The following is a 24,951-nucleotide window of genomic DNA, read 5'->3' as shown; positions in this document are numbered from 1 at the left end:
CAGAGGTGGCTCATCCGAATAGGGTTTGAAGCCTTTATGCGCAATTATTTGGAATTGTAAAACAACAGGGAATTTACCTAAGACGGTGAAAATGTTTAGACTTGAAATATTTCAACTAGTTAGGGAGGGAGGGGATACCTCAAAGGGTGCATTTTAATGCCAAAACATCCCAACTCTTATTGAGCCTTCAGGCAAATCCAGAATTAGTTCTAAGGGAGAGACGATGGGAGGGTAGAGATAGAAATTGATGAATATCCCCCAGGACCGTATCCAGGACTTCGATTGGAGGATTTTTCCGGGCAGATGGGGGGGGGGGGGTCGGCACAAAAAAACTTTAAGAAACGCATCAAAAATTTGAAACTGATATTTAATCCCTCTTGGTTTCCGGTAATATTTCTGGTTTACACTGTTATTGTGTAAGGAAAGAGCAACGTTTAAACCCAAAACGAACATAATTTATTCCGTATAGGAACGGGACTACCCCTTCTTCATTCCTACCTCCACCTCATGGTGACAGAAACTTCAGAGGATGCTCAATCGATCAGAAATTGGGAGTTCTGATTCTTTTTCTACAAGTCAGAAGTGATTGGAGACCAACCGGCCACGGAGAGGTTATTTTCAGGGGGGAGGTAAACGCCTAGCCTTCGTAGTTTTATATCCCTTTCCCTCAAATATTTAGAAAATCAATGGACTTTCGACTTAGCTTTTTTATTTGATTTTTAAACGATCTTAGAGTGCCGTTTTTTCTACCAGAATGATCCAAATCAAACCCCTTGTGGCACACTTTTGCCACACACGGCACGTACCATTTCGTTACAGGTGTCTTAAAAGCGGGCAACCTCTCAATTACAACTCCTGTTGATTAATTGTTTCAATGCTTAATTGAAAAAAGAAAGAAGATGAAGCTAATAAATTCTTATAACACAGTCTATTGTCTTTATTCTTAGAACTTTAACTTCTCAATATTTGGTTAGACCCTAGTAACCTGTTATATAAAAACAGAAAGAAATTTCAGAGGGTGGTCGAATTGTATAACCCATAAAATATATGCATCCACTCAAAATTCTTGGGAAAATTCTTGAATCGGCAAGACATTTCCAAACTTCGAAGTCAGGAAGTCCTTCTTGGTCCTCTCCCCTGCTCGCGGGGTTGCCACCTGGTGAAAAAAAACTAGATTTTAGTGATATGTTTGATTGATGTTGAGATTTTCTTCAATAATCTAGTGATTTATGTGCTGATTTAGTGATTTGTTTTTTTTTTAGGCAATATAAACAATCACTCATTGATCAATATAAACAATCACTCATTGAACAATCAGCATTGATCTGTGTAAATGCAATTCTCTACATTATACACCAAGTTTTCCACCTATAAAGAAGGAATTGTCACTCCTCCTCCAATAGTGAATTTGGGAGGGGGGGTGCCTTTAGATTTTTTTCCTCTCTCCTAGATTTTGAAAAATAACTTCTTGGAGTGTATTTTCATCGAAAAAATGGATGAATCCACCCACCCCCTTAATTTTGAAAAATGCTATTTGCCCTTAAAATCTTTCCCTTCCCCCTTCAAATCCCCTTCCCCTTAAATCTTTGCGAATTGATGCCATGAGTCTCGTCACTGATTCTAAAAAAAGTCAAAATAAATGTCTTCTTAGGAATATAACATTGAGTCAGGTGCTCGCATTCTTGAATATGCAGAGGGTGGGGAGGGGGAGGATTTCTTCTTAATGAAGGTACAAACGAAAGTTATTTTCAAATTTTCATAATTGGCGCCCTTGTGCACAGTGGAGATCAGAAGTCTTACCTTTAGTAGTTATTCACTCTTGGTATGTTCTGTGTTTTTGTGGCTTTTCCAAGAAAATTGAATCAAACCTATCACAGAATATTGAGAGACAGCTAATTCGAAGTCAAAGTGGCTTTTTAAGGAATACATCAAAATGCTAATTTGTCGAAAAGCAAAGAGTAAATTTAAAAGAGCATTAAAGGCGTCAAACTTAAAATGAACAGAAGTCACAGCGCTTCACTTGTGCTGCCACCTCCTCGTACTCCCCAAAGGACTTGGGTGTCATTAGCTATTGACTGAAAACTAAAATTAAGGCTTAAATTGAACGTTTACTTAGCCTAAAGAAAACTAGAAAAAAATACTTAGTTCATATTTTTTGGCGTCGCTCTTTACTCTGATTAAATAAAAAGCAAGTTTTTTTTTAACTGAAAGTAAAGAGCGACATTAAAACTTAAAACGAACAGAAATTATTTCATATATGAAAGAGGCTGTCCCCTCCTCAGCTCCTCGCTCTTTACGCTAAAGTTTGACTCTTTGTCACAAATCTACTTTAAAAAAAATTATAAAAACTAGAGAGCATTGTACTTGTGTAAAATTGTACTGGAGAGTTAAATAATGTAAGATCATGTTACAAAAAATTACCTTCTTAATAGCACAAAGGGTATCCACAGTATTAGGCAAACATGATTGTGAAATAATTGGGGACAGCTCCTATCTGATGGGTACTCTGATTTGTAGGTCTTCGCATTTATCAGTTATAAACAATCTGAATTTCAATCTATACAAATTATAATTTCAATCCCAAGAGAAGTTAAATATGCTGATTAAGCTGACATTTAAGCCTGATTAAGCTAAGCCTGATTTGGATCGTAAACTTATGATTGCTGGTATGATTAGGATCAACAACGAAAAAGAGAAAAAAAGTTACTTGATTATTTGAATCAAGGATAAGACCAGGGGCGCCAATTTGATGTGGGGCAACTGCCCTCTAGATTTTATTGTCCCTTAGATCTTGAAAAATACCCTTTTGATATTTTTATTAAAAAAAAAAATCTCGAAAGAAAACCAAATTCAATGTAAAAATTTTTTTTTCCTAAATCCTTATCGCATACATTTTCGTAAATTGGTACCCCTAGATGGGATTATAGAAAAAGAACTTTCAATTTCTGACCGAATGATCAGAATGGTGACATAATTATCATCCTCTCCTTATTCTGTCACCTTATGGTGACAGAATCTTCATCCTCTGAAGATTCTGTCATCATAAGGGATGAGGAAGGAGTAGTCCCGCTCCTGTACGGAATTAATTCTGCTCATTTTGGGATTAAATATCACTCTTTACCTTCATAATAACAGCATAAACCAGAAATATTTCCGGAAATCAAAAGGGATTAAATATCAGTTTCGCATTTTTGATGCGGTAAAGTTTTTTTTACCGACCCCCCCCCCCCCCAAATAGCTTTCCGTATCATAATGATCTGAGAGCAAAGGGGCCATTTGGTTGTATTTTTTTTAAATCAGATTTTCTTTTCAAATGTTTTGAAAGGTGATCGGCAGATAAATAGTACTCTTGTATATACTAACTGGCTATAGTTGTTGCATTCTAGCATACTTTCGGGAAAGCATTTGTCAAATTCTAGTATAAAAAGTGAAGAGTTCAGAGAGGACAAATCTCCCCTTATATGTAGGATAATTCATATTCTAAGATCGATTGTTTTTTTTTAATTTTTGTTCGTTCTTAAGTTCATAACAATGAATTCAAAGATTAAGTTTCTTAAGTGACAGTAAAAACCTACATTAAAACATAAAATGAACAGTAATGACTTAGAATATGAGGGATCTGTCAGCCCCCCCCCCCCGAATCTTCCGCTGTTTACACTAGGTTTTGGTAAGTGTTTTAGTGATAGCATTCTACAGTGTAAAAAAGACAGTCAGTTGCTACTTACATGTCTTTTGCTTGCCCATTGCCTGTCAAAGTATCGATACGTCTGATACCTATACAGTGTACAGCCCTTACCCCAGGGACTATGGAGGATTATACATTATCAAAACAAAAGATATTAGACCTTTGAACAAAATAGCTATCTCAAAATTTCGATTGGATGACTTTGGGAGAGGGGCCTTTAGGGAGGGGGGCTAGTTGCCCTACAATCTTTTTGGTCACTTAAAAAAGACACTAAAAAATTTAATTTCCATTCGAATGAGCTATTACAAATCTTTCTGTGATGTTCTGGTCACCCCTAGCCCTGCTAGAAAAAAAGGAGACAGCAGTGCTACCCATGCACAAAAGTGATTTTCCTTGTTGTTTATAGTGGGGGACCAATTTTCCAGTAAAAGGCTTTCAGCCACGCGGGTTCCAATGGTATACTTTTCAATGTGATCTGACGCCTTTTTCGAGGGGTTTCAGACTTTTTCCGAAATCACCATAAATCTTTTTTCGCAATAAACTTTTATTTTTAAGACGAACCGAAATAATAGTCACTATTTTTAAATCAGTGTTAGATGACAATTTTTTTTAGCGAAGATAATAGAACAGTTTATGTTAAAGCTGAACCAAGTAAGTGGAACGGTAATCCAAAAACGATGGTAAATGTCCTTTGCAAACGCTACAGTACTGGACGATATGTTTGATATGTACGATATTGGGCACCTGGTGTATTGGAATATCAAAAAAGGCATAAACAACTGAAGAAATAATTGAGTTTAATGTAATAATATAGCAGAGAATAAATACATAAAAACGAATATTAATAAAAACTATAATCGAAAAATCCGTCACTCAAATTAAGCTACAACAAGTCTGTCCAAGTGCTGATAATTAAAGCAGCGACGACCAGAAAGTTCACACAAAATTGGTTTTTATCTTTTCTGGCATAAGGTCAAACTTTTTTGCTCGTCATGCTTTTTGGCATATGAAAGCCAAATGATGTCACAAGTTCCTAAACCACGGCAACATAAAGAACACAAGTACAAAAAAGTGTTAAAAGAGGAAATGGAGGCTCTAGCAAGGTGAAAAATATAACCAATGCCATCTAGCATTACCCAGTATTTTTAGCCATTTGTTGGCAAAGATTCTTTGGGCATTTTTGCTTGTCATACATTTTGGCATACAGAGCCAAGTGATGTCAAAAGACAATTGTCAAACCACGACGAGTAACATAAAGGATAAAAGCATAGAAAATTCATAACAGAAGAAGCTGAAGCTGTTGTCAGGAGGGAAAAGCAAAATCGTAGAGCTGATAATAAAACATAAATGGAATATCATCGTATTTTTGTCAATTTTGCTTTACGCTGGGTCAAAAAATAAGGACTTTTTTTCCAAAATGGCATAATAGATTAGTTGTGAAAAAAATCTCGCAAGCCAATGTTCTCCATAGTAAACTAGTCCAAACTATTTGGAAACATTTCAAGTTCAATATTTTAGTAAACTAAAACGAATTGTAACCATTTTAAAAACTTTCTAATCTTTTAAGTAATATATCAGACTAGGAGTAAAATAAGCTGAAACAACTTTAATCGCTAGTTTATTTAATTTTTCTATGTTCCAAATATTTTACATGATTGCATTCATAAATGTAAAGGTAGTAATTAATAATAATGCGCGGAAGAGCTAGATGGCAGCAGCGTTCCATTTCTTAAAAGGAATCGCCGGGGTGTGTTCGGTTATTAGTTAAAACGATCCGTGGTTACGCCCATTTATATAATCAGTGTTGCCAGTGTTTAATCTAATTCAACTATGTTCGACAGTGCAATAGACAGCTGAAAGATTGCGGGCTTGTTAGAAATTCTGCATCAATTGAAACTGCACTTTTCTGCTACAAAACCTGGAAAAAAAACAAAGTTGATATAACTATAAAATCTTAAACATCCGTTTGTACATCATAATTTTGCGATTGAAACTACTATTCTAGCAAAAACAATAACAAAATCTTCAAAAGAATGAAAATATATAACTTGTTCCATCTTTTACAGCGAATTTTAGAGAACTTGATTTAATGTGGGATAAAATTGTATATAATTGTCTATAAATATATAACTTATTCTTACTTTTACAGTGGATATCAGAGAACTCAAAATCGTGTCTCAAGCGGGGGTGGGGTGGTGAGCTACAAATGGCTCTGACGCAGTGAGTTCGTTAAGCAAAACAATGCCTGGTGGATTTGAACCACCGTTGCTATCAGTGGTGTTAATTCAGGGAAATAAGGGGGGGGGGCAAGAATGTGTTTTTTAATCTAGGAGGGGGAATTTTGTATTTATTCAATTTTTGCAATGAACATACCATATAAACCATTTTTCAATGAAAATACTGAAAAAATGTGTTTCTAAATCTAGGATGGGAGTGGGGGGAAACCTTAGGGAAGTAATGCCCAATATTCTCACTCTTCCCTCTGATATATCATGTGTGAAATCTTATTCCCATATTATTTAAATCTGCTTGTAGATTTTATAAACTGGAGTATTCTGTATTTTGATCTTTGTCTGTATTTTTTATTTTTGCCCATGAGTTTAGCGACTTTTCTGTTATGTATTGATCTATTTTATATTAAGTGTTGTTTTTCCCGCATTAGTATTGTTGTTGCAATGATTAAGCCCCCTACAAGCACAGCTTTTGGGGCTGCAATATCCGCCGTATATGTTCTCTCTTTTGTTTTACTTTTTCGTTGTATATCATTGCATTAGATTTACATTTTATAGCATTAAATAAATGAATTGAATTAAGTTATGGCCACTGATTCCTATGAGAGGAAATTAGATGATTGTATAGCTCTTCAGTAACTCTTAGATATCCTAGTCAATACGTAATTAAACTCTTCATAGATGCACTCGGAAATATTTGATTTTACCTATCTTGTGGCATTTATATTATTATTCAATTGAAAGTGAGTAAGCACTAAATAAATAAAATATACCTTTAGCTTATCATCAGGTGAATCTTCAAGAACAGTAATCATCTTTCAGCATCAGATTATAATTTTGTAGGCAGTAGACACCCACGACTTGAAATCCAATAATGAACTGGTTAGCATAAAATTAACACTTATTTACATAAACGAAAAACGCAGAACACGAGAGAGAATTATCCTTTTCTTCCACCAAATCCTCCTTTTCCAAATCCACCGAAACCTCCTTTGCCAATGGAGAACCCTCCCTTCTTTCCTCCAGACATTTTTTTACCTCCAGACATTTTGTTACTTAAAACAGCTGCTCCTCCTGCTATAGCTGCTCCTTTCAATCCCTGTTTGGCAAAGCCCCCTCCAAAGCCTCCTCCAAATCCACCAAATGGGATAGGTAGGAAGATAGGAAGAATGAGAGGGAATCCAGGTCTTCTTATAGCTACATTTTCAGACTTCAGTTTACGAATCAAAGCAGTATCATTTGTAGAACAGGCTAGAGCGTCTTCACAAAAATATATGGCTGAACAGTTGAGAAAAATTGATAAATCATAGGTCTTTTCTTCTGATGTGGTATTTTTAGTGGTCACGTTCTGAGGTGGCACAGTTGCTGAGCCTGTTTCATTGTTTGGAAATTCTGTGATTGTTTCATTGTTTAGAGACTCTGATGTTGTTTCACTCTTTAGAGATTCTGCGATTGTTCCATCCTTTATCATTTCTGTTGTTCCATTGTTATCATGTAACTGGACGTCTACAAGCGAATCTAAAATATCCTTGGGCAGATCAACGTCAGAACTAGCAACTGTTGATGAATTTGATGTAGCCTCGGTGGTTTCTTTAAGACTTGTGTCATTGCTACTGCCCTTGGTCAGATTAGTCAATATAATAGGATTGCATTTCTTCAAATCTGGGCAGTTCACAAATTCAGACAAGTTCTTCACAAGGGTACAATTCTCATATGGGTTCGTTAATTCTGATTTTTTTGGTCCTTCTTTCTTTGGGTCTTCCTTGCTAGATCCAGCAATCAGTGCAATGATTACTGCAATGACGATGCAAAAAAGGACAATGTACAACAATTTCCGCTTAAAGAATTTTGGCTTGTCCCCTGCAGTAGCCCCATTCTGCTGATCAATAAATGTACTCTCAAAAGTTTGATTCCCATATGTATCCTTTGGTAATTCTTCATTCTGGTAACTTGGTGGGGTTGGGCCAAAGTTTTGGTATCCAGGAGTGTATTGTGGTGGCTGAGTAGGATAAACGTTGTGTGGTGGCTGAGTAGGATAAACGTTTTGTGGTGGCTGAAACGGTTGGGTTGGATAAGGTGATTGATTTGTCACTGCATCATAAGGTGGTGGGTTTGGCTGATGCTCATCAACAAATCCAATTGGGCGTGCAGGTTGATTGAATGGGGAAATCGGCTGTTCTTTTGACATCTAAAAAATGATAAATTTTAACTAATGTTGATTTAGTGAAAAGTTTGGATAACAATAAATTATAACTAAATTCAAGTAAAAAATTATGAATATTTACATTTGTGTAGTTGATGCAGGTAGTTTAAAGCAGAGTTATTGAGTTTGAGGAAGGGTTGCTTAAAAATAAGAAATGCAGTTTTAAGCCTTATTTTCCAGAGGTAAGAGAGGATTCTTTCTATTTGTATCCTGCATTGAGGACTGATGCATTTAAAATACCAAGTATAACAAAATGAAACATTTTCTCGCTCATTTGGGTCTATTCGTACCTGGAAACAGCGATTTTGCACTAGTCAATGAAAAAGCATAAACGAAAATAACTGTTTTGGGAGTTCTCTTCTCTTTATTATCCAATGAAAAAATCACCCAATTTACATATAATCACAAAAACCAGTTCCTATTAGCAGTATTGATTTCCAAGTCCTTGTTTTATTTTTGTTCAATTCAGTTTATTTAGAGCTCTGGTCACTCTAATGTCATTATATCTTTAGTATATTCATAATAATAGTCTATTTTTATTGACTCAAATTTTTGAAAACAGCTATATTCAAGGATGACATCGAGTTGTTCCAGGAGGAATGGGCTGAAAAAGTTTCCTGGGGGCTAAGGCTAAAAAGGGGGAAGATTTCATGTTTTTATGTGTCTTTGGTCGTCTAAAAGTGCATTTTAAACTTTGGTTTGATCCATAGTGCCTTTAGAAGGTTTATAATGCAGCACGGGCAGTTAGGGCTTCCTAATCCCTCTCTATGTCAATAGACTCACAATGAAAAATCAATATCAAATGCTATTCTTTGTTAAATACTATTTTTTTCAACTTCAAGCAAAAACGACTTTGTCTCCCTCTAGCTAAAGGTGATATTTGTGATATTTGAGTTTTTAGTCTGCATATTCAAAGTTTTTACTTTTATAACACACAGATTTTTAAAGGTCAGGGCCCTCTAGAGGGAGAAGGAGTGGAGTTAGGTACTCCAAAAAAGCCAGTAAATTTATAGCAAACAGTATTACTGGCTTTTGTATAAAGTGAATAAAAGAGGTAGGGTAAAGGATACGGTATTAGACTTTACAGTCCGTACTGGTGGTGCTGATCTCTGTTTCTTGGCCCTTCAGCCAGGAAGTGCAATGGGGGGGGGGCTGGGGGCCAGCCATCCTGTGCTTTCGCACACCCTTCCTGTTTACCTTCCCCAGATTTCTCCAGGTACCCATTTAGAGCTGGGTCGACTCTGGCTAAGCTTACAGAGTCACGCCACTGACCCCCATCCCAAACTGAAGAATTGGGTACACCGGGATTCGAACCCACATCCTCTCAGACAAGGGATCCCGAATCCAGCGCACCAACCCACTTGGCCAGGATGGCTATAAAGTGAATATACTACTTGATGCCTTTTTTTATGGTCTTTACAAATATAATAATCGCTTCTACTGGAAATTCAGATTTAAGCACTTTATGACCTCTTAAAAATGACCTAATTATGGGGTATAAAAAGGCTTATAACATTGGTCTCAGGCTTTAAAACATTGGACTCAAACTTACTGTTTCATTATAAATCCATTTTTTTAATGTTATATTATCCACAAGCACTGATTCTCCACAATTAAATTGGATAAATAAATTGGATTCGAACCAGCATCCTCTCAGACAAGGGATCCCGAATCCAGCACACCAACCCACTTGGCCAGGATGGCTATAAAGTGAATATACTACTTGATGCCTTTTTTTATGCTCTTTACAAATATAATAATCGCTTCTACTGGAAATTCAGATTTAAGCACTTTATGACCTCTTAAAAATGACCTAATTATGGGGTATAAAAAGGCTTATAACATTGGTCTCAGGCTTTAAAACATTGGACTCAAACTTACTGTTTCATTATAAATCCATTTTTTTAATGTTATATTATCCACAAGCACTGATTCTCCACAATTAAATTGGATAAATAAATTTTTTCAATGTTATGGTGTTTTCTTCTTCCTTTTCAATGAAATTTCAATTAAAGCATGCATTTTTTGTCATTTTTTTTACAAAATAATAGGATATTTGAAATTGCAAATCTGTAATAGTTTAGAAACAAATTTGGGCTATATATTTGCATATCAGGGGGGTGGGGGTAAAGCATAGCATGTATTAAATATGTAAACTAACCATTGCTGTATTTAATATAAGTAAATTTATAGCAAACAGTATAACTGGTGTTTGTAATAGCTGGCTTTTTTGGCCAAAAACGCATGCTTTTATTTAAAATTCAATGTCAATGAAGAAGAAAACATCATAACATTGGAAAAATAAGTTTATCCAAATTAATATTGGAAAATCAGTGCTTGTGGATTATATGATATTAAAAAAAATGGATTTATAATGAAACAGTAAGTTTGAGATCAATGTTATAAAGTATTTAAGATTTGAGACCAATTTTCTTAGCTTTTTTTGGTAAAATTCTAGTTAATTGACTTCTTGCTATCTCGGAAAGGGTTTAGGTTAGGAAAATGAAACTTTCAGGGATGGGTCTACAGGCTAAAGTATGTCCCAGGAAGGTATTTTAAAATATCCACCTCTACTCTTTCTCCCTCAAGAGGGCCCCAAAATTTGCCTACATGACAGGTCTATACCTATTGAAATTTTGACAAAACAACATTTACCTTAATTTTCAGTTACTAGTTGCTTTTTCTCTGCCTTTAATTCTGAAAATGCAATTCCTGTTATTTGAGTAGAATTTTGTGTCAATGTTCCTATTACCTGAACAATTGTTTAGGGTCATGAAACTATTGTTAATAGATGCATTTTGACTTTGGAACATCTTTTCTCTTTTGCAAAACTACAGCAAACTCACCATTATGGAGTTATTCTGGCCCAAATATCCTGTATTTACACATAGGCTATAAAAATGCCATCATTTCCATTTTTGTTGATTGAATATTTGAAATCACAAATCTGTAATAGTTTCGAAACAAATTTGGGTATATATTTGCACATCAGGGGGTGGGGTGGGGGTAAAGCATAGCATATATTAAATACGTAAACTAACCATTGCTGTATTTAATATATGCTATGTTTTACCCCACCCCTAATGTGCAAATATATAATAACTCCATAATGGTGGGTTTGCGGTAATTTTGCAAGAGAGAAAAGATGTTCAAAAAGTCAGAATGCATCTATTAACAATAGTTTCATGACCCTAAACAATTGTTCAGGTAATAGGAACATTGACCAAATTATGAGCCATATCAATGTTTTTTTTTCAAAATTTAGAAAATGTATTGGCATATCTTCAAAACCTTATAAAATGGAATTGAGCTAAGTTATGAAGCTGAAAACAATTTTGTTGTACTTCAATTAAGCAGAAGATCTATTTGTAAGGTTTCACTTTTATAATACACATATTTTTAAAGGTCATCAAAGTTCAGGGCCCTCTAGAGGGAGAAGGAGTGGAGGCAGTTGCTTCAAAATACCTTCCCAGGACATACTTTAGTCTGTAGATTCATCCCTGAAAGTTTCGTTTTCCTAACCTAAACCCTTTCTGAGATAGCAAGAAGTCAATTAACTAGAATTTTACCCTTTTTTTATACCCCATATTTAGGTCATTTTTCAGAGGTCAAAAAGTGCTTAAATCTGAATTTCTGGTAGAAGCAATTATTATATTTGTAAAGAGCATAAAAAAGGCATTGAGTGATATTCACTTTATACGAAAGCCAGTAATACTGTTTGCTATAAATTTACCAAATAGCCTAGGCCTACCTTCCTGGGACATATTTACCTATAGACCCATTCCTGAAGTTTCATTTGGTAAAATTCTAGTTTAGTGACTCCTTGCTATCTTGGAAAGGGGTTATGTTAGGAAAATGAAACTTTCAGGGATGGGTCTACAGTATAAGTATTTTACCCTTTAGGCCTACTATGGGTTTGAATACATTTCAAATGACAATGGCTAGTTTATCCAAGAAACAATTATGTAGGCTACTTTATCCCTACAACTTTCAAGACTAGTAAAAAAAATTATAATTTATAATACCATTTTATTGACTGACCTAAATTACAGTGTTTAATCCTTGTTAAAGTTCTAAAGTCAGCCCCAAACTCACAACTTGAATAAATTTAGAAAGTTGATCTATCCAGATAGAATGTAGTCTTATCGCCATCTAAAATCTTTGGCGCAGAAAATAGGTATTTTAAGGGCTTTTCCGCCGTGTTCGTTTGGACTAACAGGTATTTGTTTGGACGGCGGAAACGGAATTTTTCGCTCCCGGAAATATTTCGCTTGAAACTCTCCAACATGATTTGCTAAAACAAAATTCTCTAACAATGTTAGCTAAACAGTTTTTAGTTGGACAGCGGAAAAGCAAGTGTTGGGAAGTTGTTAGATCAGTTTTTTGTTTGGACGGCGGAAAAACCCCTTTAATTGTAGAAAATAGACAATTATGAGGTTTGTACTCCCTATGAAGTACGCGATTTTTGACAAGCCTGCAGCTGCAAATTGCACCAAAAAGGAAAAGCTAGTTATTTACATCCATTAGTTTCAGATCTATCTATTCAAATTTAATCCGTTTTTTGCTGCAGGTATATGCATCATAGAAAACGCATTTGTTGTATTGTATTGTATCGGATTGTCGACGCTTCTTGACTGCTGAGGTCCTTACGTAGAATAGAATAGTACTTTATTAACAAGCAAACTCTCTCAACATAAAAAACTGCCGAACATGTTTCTTTCTGTCAGCTAGCCTACATTGTATATAAAAAGAAACATAAGCACATAAGTAAAATATATAAAAATAGCCTACAGCAATGAGCCCAACTGGCTTGTCAAATAAAAATGACTACAATAAATAAAATGAATAAAAATGAGTACAAAAATACACAAACATAAGAACATAAGTAAAAAGTAAGTAACATAAGTAAAATGAATAAAAATTAGTATAGGAATAGAATAGAAGTACTTTATTATCTGGGAAACTCTCACAACATGAAACTACCGACACCTTTACGTCAGCCTTTGATACAGACGGGTTGCAGCCATACAATGCAAATAACTCAGAAACTAATAATACTTATCTGAAGACGTCTATTAATAAATAACGAGGCACAAGAAGGTAATTCAACAAAATATTTAATTATCAAGACATAGGAGGACTTTCCCAGGGAAATGGACAGAAAAAGCAAGAGTTATATTATTATAGGTATACATTATTAGGTACAGCTAGCCTAGGCTAAAACAAGATAGCATTTTTAATATTTTTCTTGGTTACTGGAACTTGATTTACCCAATTCCTAGGTTATGCAGTCTCGTTTTTGCGCTTCAATGGCTGAAATGAATCGTTTCTAAGTGAACATTTTTGTGATTTTCCTGCATCCGTTATCCGTGAGTCTTTTTACGCTAAAAATGCAACTGGCTAAGTGTGAACCAGGGTCTATGGGTTTAGACGAAAAAAACTCATAAGTAGCAGTGCATTTGTTTCTTAAATACATTATCGCACATTCTGCAATCTATTTATAGTAATAAACGAATTAAAAACAGAAGTAAAAACGGAACTGAAATTACCTGTCTATCCCCTCAACTTTCCCCTCAACTTCCCCTATCTATCCCCGGCTACTATCCCCTCAACTTTGTTCTTTATGCTAAAATTTAACTTGAAGTCTGCTCAAAACTAATTATAGTACAATAAATACTGCCAATCGGTAACTGTAAGCATTTCATATACATTTTACTCTTTCCCAGTCCGTTGCAGCCGTGTTACTCCAAACACAACAAAATGACACAATCACTATCCAAACACATGTTACTCCAAATACAACACATTTATTATCTATGAAATTGTTTTGAAAAACATGTTCGAGAACATGCATTTAATCCAGTATAGAGCAAATGAAGCTTCTGTAATCGCTGAGAATTGAGGGGAAGACGTCACCCTTATATTTAGTTATTTCTGCGAGTTTAATTATTGACTCCAATCTTTACATCCAAAGGAAAAAAGCTTTTTATTTTTTTTTTAAACATATTCAAAACCAAAAATATTTTCAGCTTAGCGTGGTAAGAATTAGAAAACGTTAAGACTTTATGTTGCTTTCTTACATTATGGCCTTGTTCTGGCCGAAAGGGTCGTTTTTTAGCGTAAAATGGCACTTTGTTGCGGTGGGAACCTTTTTGCTACCCAAAAGGGGTAAATTTGTTTTTGTTGAATATTATTTTTATTAAATGACATTTTCTATTATTTTACTCGCCAATGTGATTCAAGTTGCAGGTAATAGACCAATTCCCTCTAAGAGTAATACAACTTTACATTTTTACTCAAGTAGCACCTGTCTATATTTTAAGAAAGAAACTATGGTTTAATAGAATCGTCTTCAGAAAAATAAAATATAATCTTCCATTTTTAGATAGAGTGACGAAGCCTCGTTCAGACTTACTGATTGTGGCGATATAATTTTGATCGAGACTGAATTCCTTTTTTGGGTGTTTCCTCCTTGTCTAAAATTCTGAAAATTTTTAAGGTTAGATCATGCCTGATAACCTGAAAGTTTGACGTTGAATTGAAAAATTAAGAAACAGTTAGAAATTAGAAAAAAAAAATAGGAAGTGAAAACCCTTTTTTCGAGTTTTATAGTAGATTATTACTATATCACTTATTCCATACTCACTGTACATTATCACGAACAGTTTGATTCAACATACAGTAGAAGAACAACCATTGCTGAACAAATATCTAAACCGAAGATGACCTTGAAAAAAAGTAATTCTCAAAAGACAGCTATTCTCAACGTGTTTGTTTGCCAACAGTTGAAGGTTAAATTTCAAGGCTTACCCTAAAAAGCATTTTGGTGCCATAGTTTTAGGCGAAAGAAATATATGTTGAATAAAATAAAAATTGTGAACCTATACAGGTACACACGTGATAATCCCTTTCAGGGAGAAGGGGACCCAACTTTGAAAAAGAAAACTGTCTAAAATAGGTTAATAAATGCAAAATATGATAAGCAATACAAAATCGTAAATCTGATTTTGGGGAGGGGGATTACACCACAGTTTTGAAAAAGAAAACTTTCTAAAATAGATTAATAACTGGAAAATATGAAAAACAATTAAAAAATACTAATTTACAGACTGAACTTGCAATCCCTTGTTTTTCGAGATGCAGGTTCAAATCTTGGTGTTGCCAAATCCCAAGTCTTTGTTTAAGGTTGGGTCAGTGTTGTGAATGCAAGCTCGGCCACCTGGGATGTAGCGACAATGGGCCTTTGAGACCCAAGATTCTATCCAGTTGAGTCCGCCCCACAACAGTTATTTCAGTGTGTCTTTGGATAAGCAGTGATAAAAAAAAGACGTGAGATTTTTGGAATGATATGTATATTGGGGAAGGTTTGAGCCTAGCAATTTAAGAAAAACATTTCAACGAAAGATATTGACAAAAGTTTTGGAAATTACATAGCGGATTGTTTATAAGGAGGGGAGAATTCACATTATTAAAAACTAGGTAAGTTATTTATAAAAATAAATAAAGGAAATCATCGAATGTGCAATATTTTGGGGAGAAGCTTAAAGGAAATTATCCCAATACGCTTTTAATATTTTCCAGGTTCTTAGGAATTGAGTTATTACTTCATAAATGGATTTCACACTTGTACCAGGATAAGAAAGTAGATTGCCTTTTTATCTTCTCGCCGAGTCCATGACATGTCCTTTCTACGGTTAAAATAGCTTGTTACCTGTTAGATCTTATTACCCTGTTTGATGTTTTTAAAACACTAGATCTAAAGGACTGAGGGCCGTGATAGTAACCAAAAGCACCAATATTCGTCAGCTTGTACGTTTTTTAAATTAAAAAAAATCCGTGAGAGATGTTCGTTTTCCATTGAGCGTTGCAGAGTAAAAACGAAAACCGATCCCATCAATTTGTCAAACCTAGCTTGTAAGTAAAACAGTGAAGTCGATATGTAAAGTCAATGCATATCAATCCGTTTTTGTTTTACGGTTATCGGAGGAGAAATAAAGAGCTGTGAGGTCTGTTTTTGCTTCTCTAAAGATTTACAATTATGGAGAAGCGTCCTTTTGATACCCGACTGACGATATGTAGTATTTCTTAAACTTAGTTTGGCGATATTATATTTTAAGAAGATGGCGTTAAAGTTCACAATGGTGATTTCACAGCTCTCGCAACTATTTTATCTTATAACGGATATTTGTAGAAAGGGAAGATATAGAAAAATAAAAATTGAATGTTTATCTTTTTTTACAATTGTTTGGGTTCTTAGATATTTTGTTTACAAAAAAGAGAAATTTTTAGTCAGTCATAGGACCATTGTGAGACCTTTGGGTATGCAATTAGGCTGTGGAGTCACTTACTTTTACTACATTGAAGATAAATAGATGACGATTTAGGCTAAAAACGAAAAGGAAAATACATCAGTGAGGCTGCTTTAATTGCCTTCTTTCGGGCTGTTAATTCTCAGTCTAAAGCTAAGGCTCTTCCACCCTAAAAAATAGGGTTTGTCAAACAGTTCGTGGTAATGAACTGTAGTAAGGAGCAACTCAGCTCAATATTAACCAAAACTCTAAAAAACGGAATTTTGATACCAATAGTTACATCAAAAGAATTGTATTTTAATGGTGATTTTAAATACATAAGTTTCATCAAGTTTAGTCTTACTTTTAGAAAATAGGGGGAAATCTCCCTAAAAGTAATAGAATCTTAAGGAAAATAACAGCATCAGATTCAGCGTATTAGAGAACCCTACTGTAGAAGTTTCAAGCTCCTACCTACAAAAACGTGGAGTTTTGTATTTTTTGCCAGAAGACAGGTCACGGATGCGTGTTTTTTTTTTTTTTTTTTTTTTTTTTTTTTTTTTTTTTTTTTTTTTTTTTTTTTTTTTTTCAGGGGTGATTGGATCGATCCAGTGGCTCTAGAATGTCGCGAGAGGGCTCATTCTAGTGGAAGTTAAAAGTTCTAGTGCCCTTTTTAAGTGACCAAAAAATTGGAGGGCACCTAGGCCTCCTCCCACGCACATTTTCCCCCAAAGTTACCGGATCAAATTTTGAGACTGCCATTCTTTTCCGCTTAGTTGAAAATTTAATAACTATGTCTTTGTGGACGACTTAACCCCCCACAGTCCCCGGGGGAGGGGCTGCAAGTTACAAACCTCGACCATTGTTTACATATTGTAATGGTTATTATGAAGTGTACAGACGTTTTCAGGAGACTTTTTTGCGTTTGGGTGGGGGTGAGTCGGGGGAGGGGGTTACGTGGGAGGATCTATCCATGGAGGAATTTATCATGAGGGAAGAGAATTTCCATGAAGGGGGTGCAGAGGTTTCTAGCATTATTTAAAAAAACAATGAGTAAATAAATACATTTTTTAGCTGGAAGTAATGAGCAGCATTAAAACTAAAAAGGAACATAAAATATTACATATATAAGGGGGCTCGTCTCCTCCACAGTACATTGCTCTTTACGCTAAAGTATTTATAGTAATTTCAACTATTTATTCTGCGGCCTTTGTGATTCGGGGGTCATTCTTAAAGATTTGGGACAAAATTCAAGCTTTAGTGTAAAGAGTGAGGTATTGACAAAATTTAGATTTAGTTTTATTTATTCACGTGGGATGAGCCAAAATCAAAACATGCATTAATTCAAAAACGTTCAGAAATTAAATTAAAAAAGCAAGTTTTTTTAACTGCAAGTAAGGAGCGACATTAAAACTTAAAACGAACAGAAATTATTCCGTATATGAAAGGGGTTGTCTCCTCCTCGACGCCTCGCTCTTTACGCTAAAGTGTTTTTATTTGTTTAAACAGTATAGTTGTGGCAAAGAGTCAAACTTTACCGTAAAGAGCGGGGCGTTGAGGAGGGGATGACCCCTTTCATGTACGGAATAACTTCTGTTCGTTTTAAATTTTGATGTCGCTCCTTTAAAATTTGATGTCGCTCCAGTTAAAAAAAACTTATTTTTTAAATTTAATTTTTTGTAACAGGTTTATTGTTAAATTTTTACTTGATATTGTTGATAGGTTTATTATTGCTACTAATATTATTAATTAGTTTTATATTAATATAATTATCAATTGTTAAATATTATTATTATAAGTATATATAAATTATCAAATATAAATGAAATTATAAGTTATTACCCTGTCAATATTAATAAACGTGTTGATATGATTTGCAGGTTTGTTTAATACGTTAAGAGGCTAATTTAATAATCCCTAAAAAGAGGATCCTCCCTTGGTTCGTTTTTACTGTTTTTCTTACCAGCTAGGTTTGACACATTGCTGGGATGGATTTTTGTTTTTACCTTGCAGCGCTTAATGGGATCTGATAGACTATTCTTGATTCCGAAAACGAACATCTCTCACAGATTTTTATATATATATATATATATATATATATATATATATATATATATATATATATATATATATATATATATATATATATATATATATATATATATATATATATAACAAGCATATGGTAATAATATTGGTGCTTTGGTTACTATAACGTGCCTCGTTCCCTTAGACCTGGTGTTTTGTCAAATAGGATGGAAAGATCCAACAGGTAACAAGTTGTTTTAACCGGAGAAAGGGACATACTTTGGACTTTGTAAGAAGACAGAAAGGCATTCTGCTTCCTTATCCTGGTAAAAGTGTGAAATTCGTTTGTGAAATAACAACCCAATTCCTAAAAAAAACTGAAAGGTATTAAAATCTATATTGGGATAATTTCCTGTAAGACCCTACCCCAAAATATTACAAATTTGATTATCTTCTTTCTTAATTTTTCCAAATGTTTTGCCTGGTCTTTACTGATTTGAATTCCCCCCTCCCTATAAACAATTGCTTTGTAATTCCCAAAATTTTTGCTAATACCTTTCGTTGGAATGTTTTGTTTCTTAAATTGCTAGGCTTAAATCTTCCCCCAATATGCATATCACTCCAAAAATCTTGCGTCATTTTTATCACTGCTTATCCAAAGACATAGTGCAATTCGATAGACTAACTATACTACCAACTAGATTGGAGCTTGGGCCTCAAAGGCCCTTCGTCTCTACACCCAAGGTGGCTGAGATTGCAGTCACAACACTAACCCCACCCCAAACAAATACTTGGGTTTTGGCAACACCAGGATTTGAACCTACATCTCGAAGAACAAGGGATTGCAAGTACAGTATATCCCCTCAGCTAAGGCATAATTTGACTTAAGAACTATCAATCTAATTTTAATGAAGATGTGTTTGATCCATTTCAAAATGTATGGGAATGTCTTGGCTCTGGAATTTTTTCAGGGAAGGAAGTGCCCCCCCCCCTAAAAAACTGACAAATTTTTGTTTGTTTTTCATATTTTCTATTTATTAAGTCATTTTAGACAAAATTGACAATTAAAAAAAATGACAACTTTTTGTTTGTTTTTCATAATATTTATTAACTTATTTTAGACAGTTTTTTTTCAAAGTTCTTTCCCCTTCCCCCTGACAGGAATTGTCACGTGTGTGCCTGTCTAAGTTTATAATTTTTATTGTTGAACATATATCTCTTTCGCCTAGAATTATGGCACTACAATGTTATTAGGCTATACCTTGAAATTTAACCTTTAACTGTTGGCATGCAAACACGTTGAGAATAGCTGTCTATTGGGAATTACGTTTTTTCAAGGTCATCTTCGGTTTAGATATTTGTTCAGTTATGATTTTTCTTCTACGGTATGTTGAATTAAACTGTTCTTGATAATGTACAGTGAGTATGGAGTAAGTGATATAGTAATAATCTACTATAAAACTCGAAAAAAGGGTTTTCACTAACTATTTTTTTTATTTTTTCTAATTTCTAACTGTTTCTTAATTTTTCAAGCCTGTTTCAACGTCAAACTTTCAACTTATCAAGTCGTGGTCTAACTTTAAAAATTTTCAGAATTTTAGAAAAAGAGGTAACACTCGAAAAAGAGATTTGGTCTTTATGAAAATTGTTAACCACAATCAGTATATCTGAAAACCTTACAACGAGGCTTCGTCGCTCTATCTAAAAATAGAAGTTTATATTTTTCATTTGAAAGATTTTGAATATATATTTCTATTTTTCTGAAGACGATTCTATCAAACCAATGTTTTTTTTTTTTGTTTTTTTTTATTTAAATAGAGACATGCCTCACTTGAGTGAAAGTGTAAAGGTGTACTCATGGAGGGAATTGGTCTATTACTTGAGATTCGAATCACTTTAGTGAGTAAAATAATACAAGATTTTATGAATAGAAATAATATTCAATAAAGATAAATTTACCCCTTTTGGGTTGCAAAAAGGATCCCGCCGCAACAAAGTGCCATTTTGCGCTAAAAAACGACCGTTTCGGCCAGAACAAGGCCATAATGTATAAACATAAAAAAAAGTCTTAAGTTTTCTAGTTCTTACCGCCCTGAGCTAAAAATATTTTTCGGTTCTAAATATGTTAAAAAAAAAAATATAAAAGTTTTTTCCCCATGGAAGTAAAGAGCGGATTCAATGCATAAAGCTCATAGCAATGACTAAATATAAGGGTGACGTCTTCCCCTCATTTTTGAGCCATTATCGAAGCTTCATTTTCGCTGTACTGGATTAAATACATATTTCCGAATATGTTTTTCAACAGTATTTCTTAGATAATGAATGTGTTGTATGTGTTGAATGTTTTGTATTCAACGGCTTTATTGCAACTTTATATACAACGGCTTTTTTACGCTTTATTTTTATTCCAAGCGCGTCGAAAAGAGAAAAAATGGATATGAAACACTTACAGATACCTGCCCGGCTGCATTTATTGCACTATAATTAGTTTTGAGTAAACTTCAGGTTAAGTTTCAGCATAAAACATTTGAGAGGACTGTAGTCCCCTCATGATGAGGGTTATTTCTGTTCATTTAAGGTTTATTTTTCTCTTTATTTTCAAGTAAAAAAGTTGGTCTGCTTCCGTTTTTAATTTGTTTATTACTATAAATAGATTACGGTGTGTGCGATAATATGTTTAAGACCCAAATGCACTTCTATTTATAAGTTTTTTCGTCAAAACCCGTAGGTCTTTTGATGATTTAGCTCTGGTTCACACCTATGCACTTGCTCTATTAGCGTAAAACGGCTCACGGATAACGGATGCAGGAAAACTAAAAAAATGTTCACATAGAAACGGTTCATTTTAGCCGTTGAAGCGCAAAAACGAGATAGCATAGCCTACGAATTGGGTATATCAAGTTCCAGAAACCAAAAAAAAATATCCAAAAAGCTATCTTGATTTAGCCTAGGCTAGCTGTACCTAATTAATAATATAACTCTTGCTTTTTCTGTCCATTTCCCTGGGAATGTCCTCCCAAGCCTTGAGGATTAAATATTTGGTTGAAATACCTGGTACTTGTGTATTATTCAGAACACACTCAATAAGTGAAGTTCGGTCCTTTCGTGAAACAAATTACGATGCAGGTACATTTCATGAGAAAAAAACCCGTTTCATAGCCACAAAGACAAAACTCAATTTAGTTTGCTACGCATAGTGATAGAAGATAGTGTCTAAACGTGGATTTTGAAATGAAGATCTGGGATTTGCCAAAGACTGAAAAAGAGGCGTTCTGCGTTCTGGGTACATAATTCTAAGTTGTAATTTTACAATTTTCTTCATCATATTTTGTTTTATTTCATTAGCTTTTCCAGAAGTTTAGGCTATATATTTGCACGTTAGGGAGATGGGGGTGCATTATGTCAAATGCCTAACTTAACCTAATTTAACCACCTCTATATATATAAAATATTTAAGTAAAGTGTACCTGCATCGTGTGTTCTGAATAATACACAAATACTAAATATCTTCTTGTCCTTCGCTATATATCAATAGACGTCTTGCACATAAATATGATAAGTTTCTGAGTTATTTGCATTATAAGGTTCCAAAAAGGTTTCAGTTCAAAATAACGAATGTGTTTTTACGGGACCAAGGGTTCGAACCCAGCTGTTTCAACGTACTGTAGGGCTGACACGAGGACTTGAATAGTCAAGAAGCGTCGTCAATCTGATACAATACAATACAGCAGATGTGTTTTTTTTATGACTCATAAACTTGGGACAAAAAATTGATTTATCGGACCACGCAAAAAAGTCGTTTTTGCGTGAAAACGCAGCATTGTGTGTTAAGGGATCTCTTTGAAGACAAATGGCTAAATTTTGACAGAGAGGTGTTATCTCTTTTTTCTAATTAGACAAGGGCACTGGAATAAAACATTTGTTTACATTATCCTCCTCTGAATTGCCTAAATCCATTTGTTCAATATAATAACCGCTGATTTCCGAAAAATGAGTTTTCAGCTGATATTTTCCCTTTTTCAAGGTGCTGGGATGCTTAGGACACGTCTTAAACGCTAGCAGATGCCCTTTATCCCTCTACCCCCTTTCAGAGGTGCGGGCAAGCGTATCAATAGAATTTTCTACTTTACTTTCAAAAATTTGTTTCAGTAAAAGGTGGCGTAACCTATTTCTAAGGCTCAGGCTAAATGTGCTCCTCGAAGTCAAGGAAATTTAGGGGTAAAGTGACCCCCCTCTCATTGATCTACAATAATTTTACTAAAATTTGGAAAATATACGCACAACAAACATTTTTGAGACTTGGGAATGCTGCAGATGTGCATTCATTTATTACTGGGGTGAATTGTTGAGCCAATGATCATAGACAGCTGGAAGTTAGCTCACTTAACCGAAATTTTTAGCTATAACGCTATTTTAAGTAACAAAAGATACCACTGAACTCCCCCTAAAAACTGAGAGGATTCACCCGGTGATCTCATTTTGAGCACTATGATAGCTTGGCCGTCCATAGCTTAATTGTTAAATGACCCCTTTCGAGAAAATTGGTTTTTAAGCTTGGGGCTTACAATTGAAAGACAGAAAATAACGTCATTTGAATCAGGGTAAGTCTAAACAGGAAATGTTTGGGATTTGGCTAATTCCATCAGTCGATCCCGAAGACTGATTATAAATTTAACTGAAAAGTGTTTCTTACGCGATGTGTTCTGATTTTAGACAGGCAAGCCTTATCTCTATAACCATTGACAATTGAATTCACGTTCAAGCAAGCTCAAAACGGTCCATATTATCAGTCATTGAATCTCTGACTTTTTCATATTCTTTTTTATCATATAGCGGCTATATACTGCCTTTTTAGTCAGGCACCCCCTCCCAAATGAAATCCACGCTACATTTCTGATTACATGATGTATCACGAATTTTAATTTCATTTCTCCATTTTTCTTTAAGATTCTTCTATATTCTAAACTGAACTTTTCTAACAAAGGCGTAAGAAAATACTCTCATATGTTTGGCCGATAAAAATGAAAATATTTAAGTCTGACTAATCAGGACCTTTGGTCAGGGAAAAATTTTGGAAGCATTTATTCTGAGTCAAAATCCAAGTTGATTTAGTCCATTAAAAAAAGACAAAATCCAGAAAGAACTTACATTGCTGTTTACTTGTTTTGACATCTCCAAAGGTGGAAAACAACAATTAATTTCAAAAGGGCGTGGGAATCGAAGACTTAGAAATGTCAAGCAAATTTTTCCGCGATTTTGAAATTTATCAATCAAAATGTTAGATACTAAGCAGGGTTATATTTAAAATATCGTGTTTTGGGGTGGTAATGGCTACAATAGGTGCACGTAAGTCTAATCCATTAAGAGTAAGGAAGTGGGAGTTAATAGATTTGATTTGGGGGATAGAGGGGATTTGATTGATTTGGGGGAAGTGGGGGATAGATAGATTTGAGTTTTTCTGGGGGGTTCCTTTGAACTTCTTTTTTTTTTTGGGGGGGGGGGGTTATCCCTCTCTTTGTGTATATATGGTGTCTAACTATCTAACTTGTTATAACTCTCTCCGATTTAATTTTATTTTGGTAAAAAAAGCGATACATATCCGTCTTCTGAAGGAAAAATATACGTGATTCTCCGGTGTTTGGTTATGTGTTACAGCAGAGGGAGTACCTTTTCTATATTCTTAGTATAAACCTATAGTCATCTTAGTTACGCAATTTCATGGGTATCACTTTACTAGAAATCATTTTTATTTAATCAATACAGGTAAAAAAAAGCCAAAATTATTCGTTATCAAAAGTTTTGGAAGATGTAGCAGAGAGATCCTTGGAATCACTCAGACATGACCAATCAAATAATTACAATCTTAATAATCATTCACAAGTTTTTTTTTTGTTTTTTTTTTGTTCACGTTAGATACTCAATTGTATTTCATAAAGTCTCATTGATCAGCCACGGACCTCTTTAAAAAATTGCCTCTATGCCTATATTTTCCAAGAAAAACTATTGAAACATATACATATAGCCTGTTTATAATTGATTTGCATCGCTTGCATCTATATTATAAAGTGTTTTGTTTGTTTGTTTGCTATGTATTCCTAAGGGAATGAAGGAATTAAGGGGGGTGGCAATCTATTTACAGGGTTCCATAGCTTTCTTTTCACCTCTACTTTACACCGGAGTAGATGTTCGGTTCGATCTCAGATTGGACACATCTGGGGAAGATGGCGGGAAGTGGATTGAAAAAATGAGAGGTGGGGAGGGGGAATTTTGTGGAGGAAGGGTATGTATTTGTTGGCGGAGGGATATCAAGAAGCACGGGAAAATGGATTGAAAAAAATAAGAGGTGGGGAGGGGGAATTTTGTGTAGGAGAGGTATGTATTTTTTGGTGGAGTGATATCAGGAAGCACAGGAAAGTGGGTTGAAAAAAGTGAGAGGTGAGGAAGAGGAATTTTGTGGAAGAGAGGTATGTATTATTTTGGTGGAGTGATATCAGGAAGCACTATAAAATTAAGTGT

At 34.6% G+C, this 24,951-nt stretch overlaps 2 protein-coding genes across 4 annotated transcripts in view; one reads left to right on the top strand and one right to left on the bottom strand.

The window, feature by feature from the left end:
- Window positions 1–24,951, top strand: part of LOC136033564 (rab3 GTPase-activating protein catalytic subunit-like) — a 424,515-nt gene that overhangs the window by 99,979 nt on the left and 299,585 nt on the right. The window lies entirely within an intron of this gene.
- On the bottom strand, window positions 4,466–12,301 carry LOC136033566 (uncharacterized). 2 transcript variants are annotated; one of them, XM_065714326.1, is made up of 3 exons: window positions 12,161–12,301; window positions 6,690–8,104; window positions 4,466–5,603 (listed from the first exon to the last, which is right to left on the bottom strand). In XM_065714326.1, the coding sequence occupies exon 2, from the start codon at window positions 8,102–8,104 to the stop codon at window positions 6,857–6,859; it is 1,248 nt and encodes a 415-aa protein (XP_065570398.1). In that variant the 5' UTR covers window positions 12,161–12,301; the 3' UTR covers window positions 4,466–5,603; window positions 6,690–6,856. The 2 variants fall into 2 exon arrangements, with proteins under 2 accessions (XP_065570398.1, XP_065570397.1); XM_065714325.1 differs by having other exon boundaries at window positions 12,145–12,169.

This window comes from Artemia franciscana, chromosome 12, assembly GCF_032884065.1.
Source record: "Artemia franciscana chromosome 12, ASM3288406v1, whole genome shotgun sequence".
Lineage (NCBI taxonomy): Eukaryota > Metazoa > Arthropoda > Branchiopoda > Anostraca > Artemiidae > Artemia > Artemia franciscana.
This window is presented reverse-complemented; position numbering and strand designations above follow the sequence as displayed.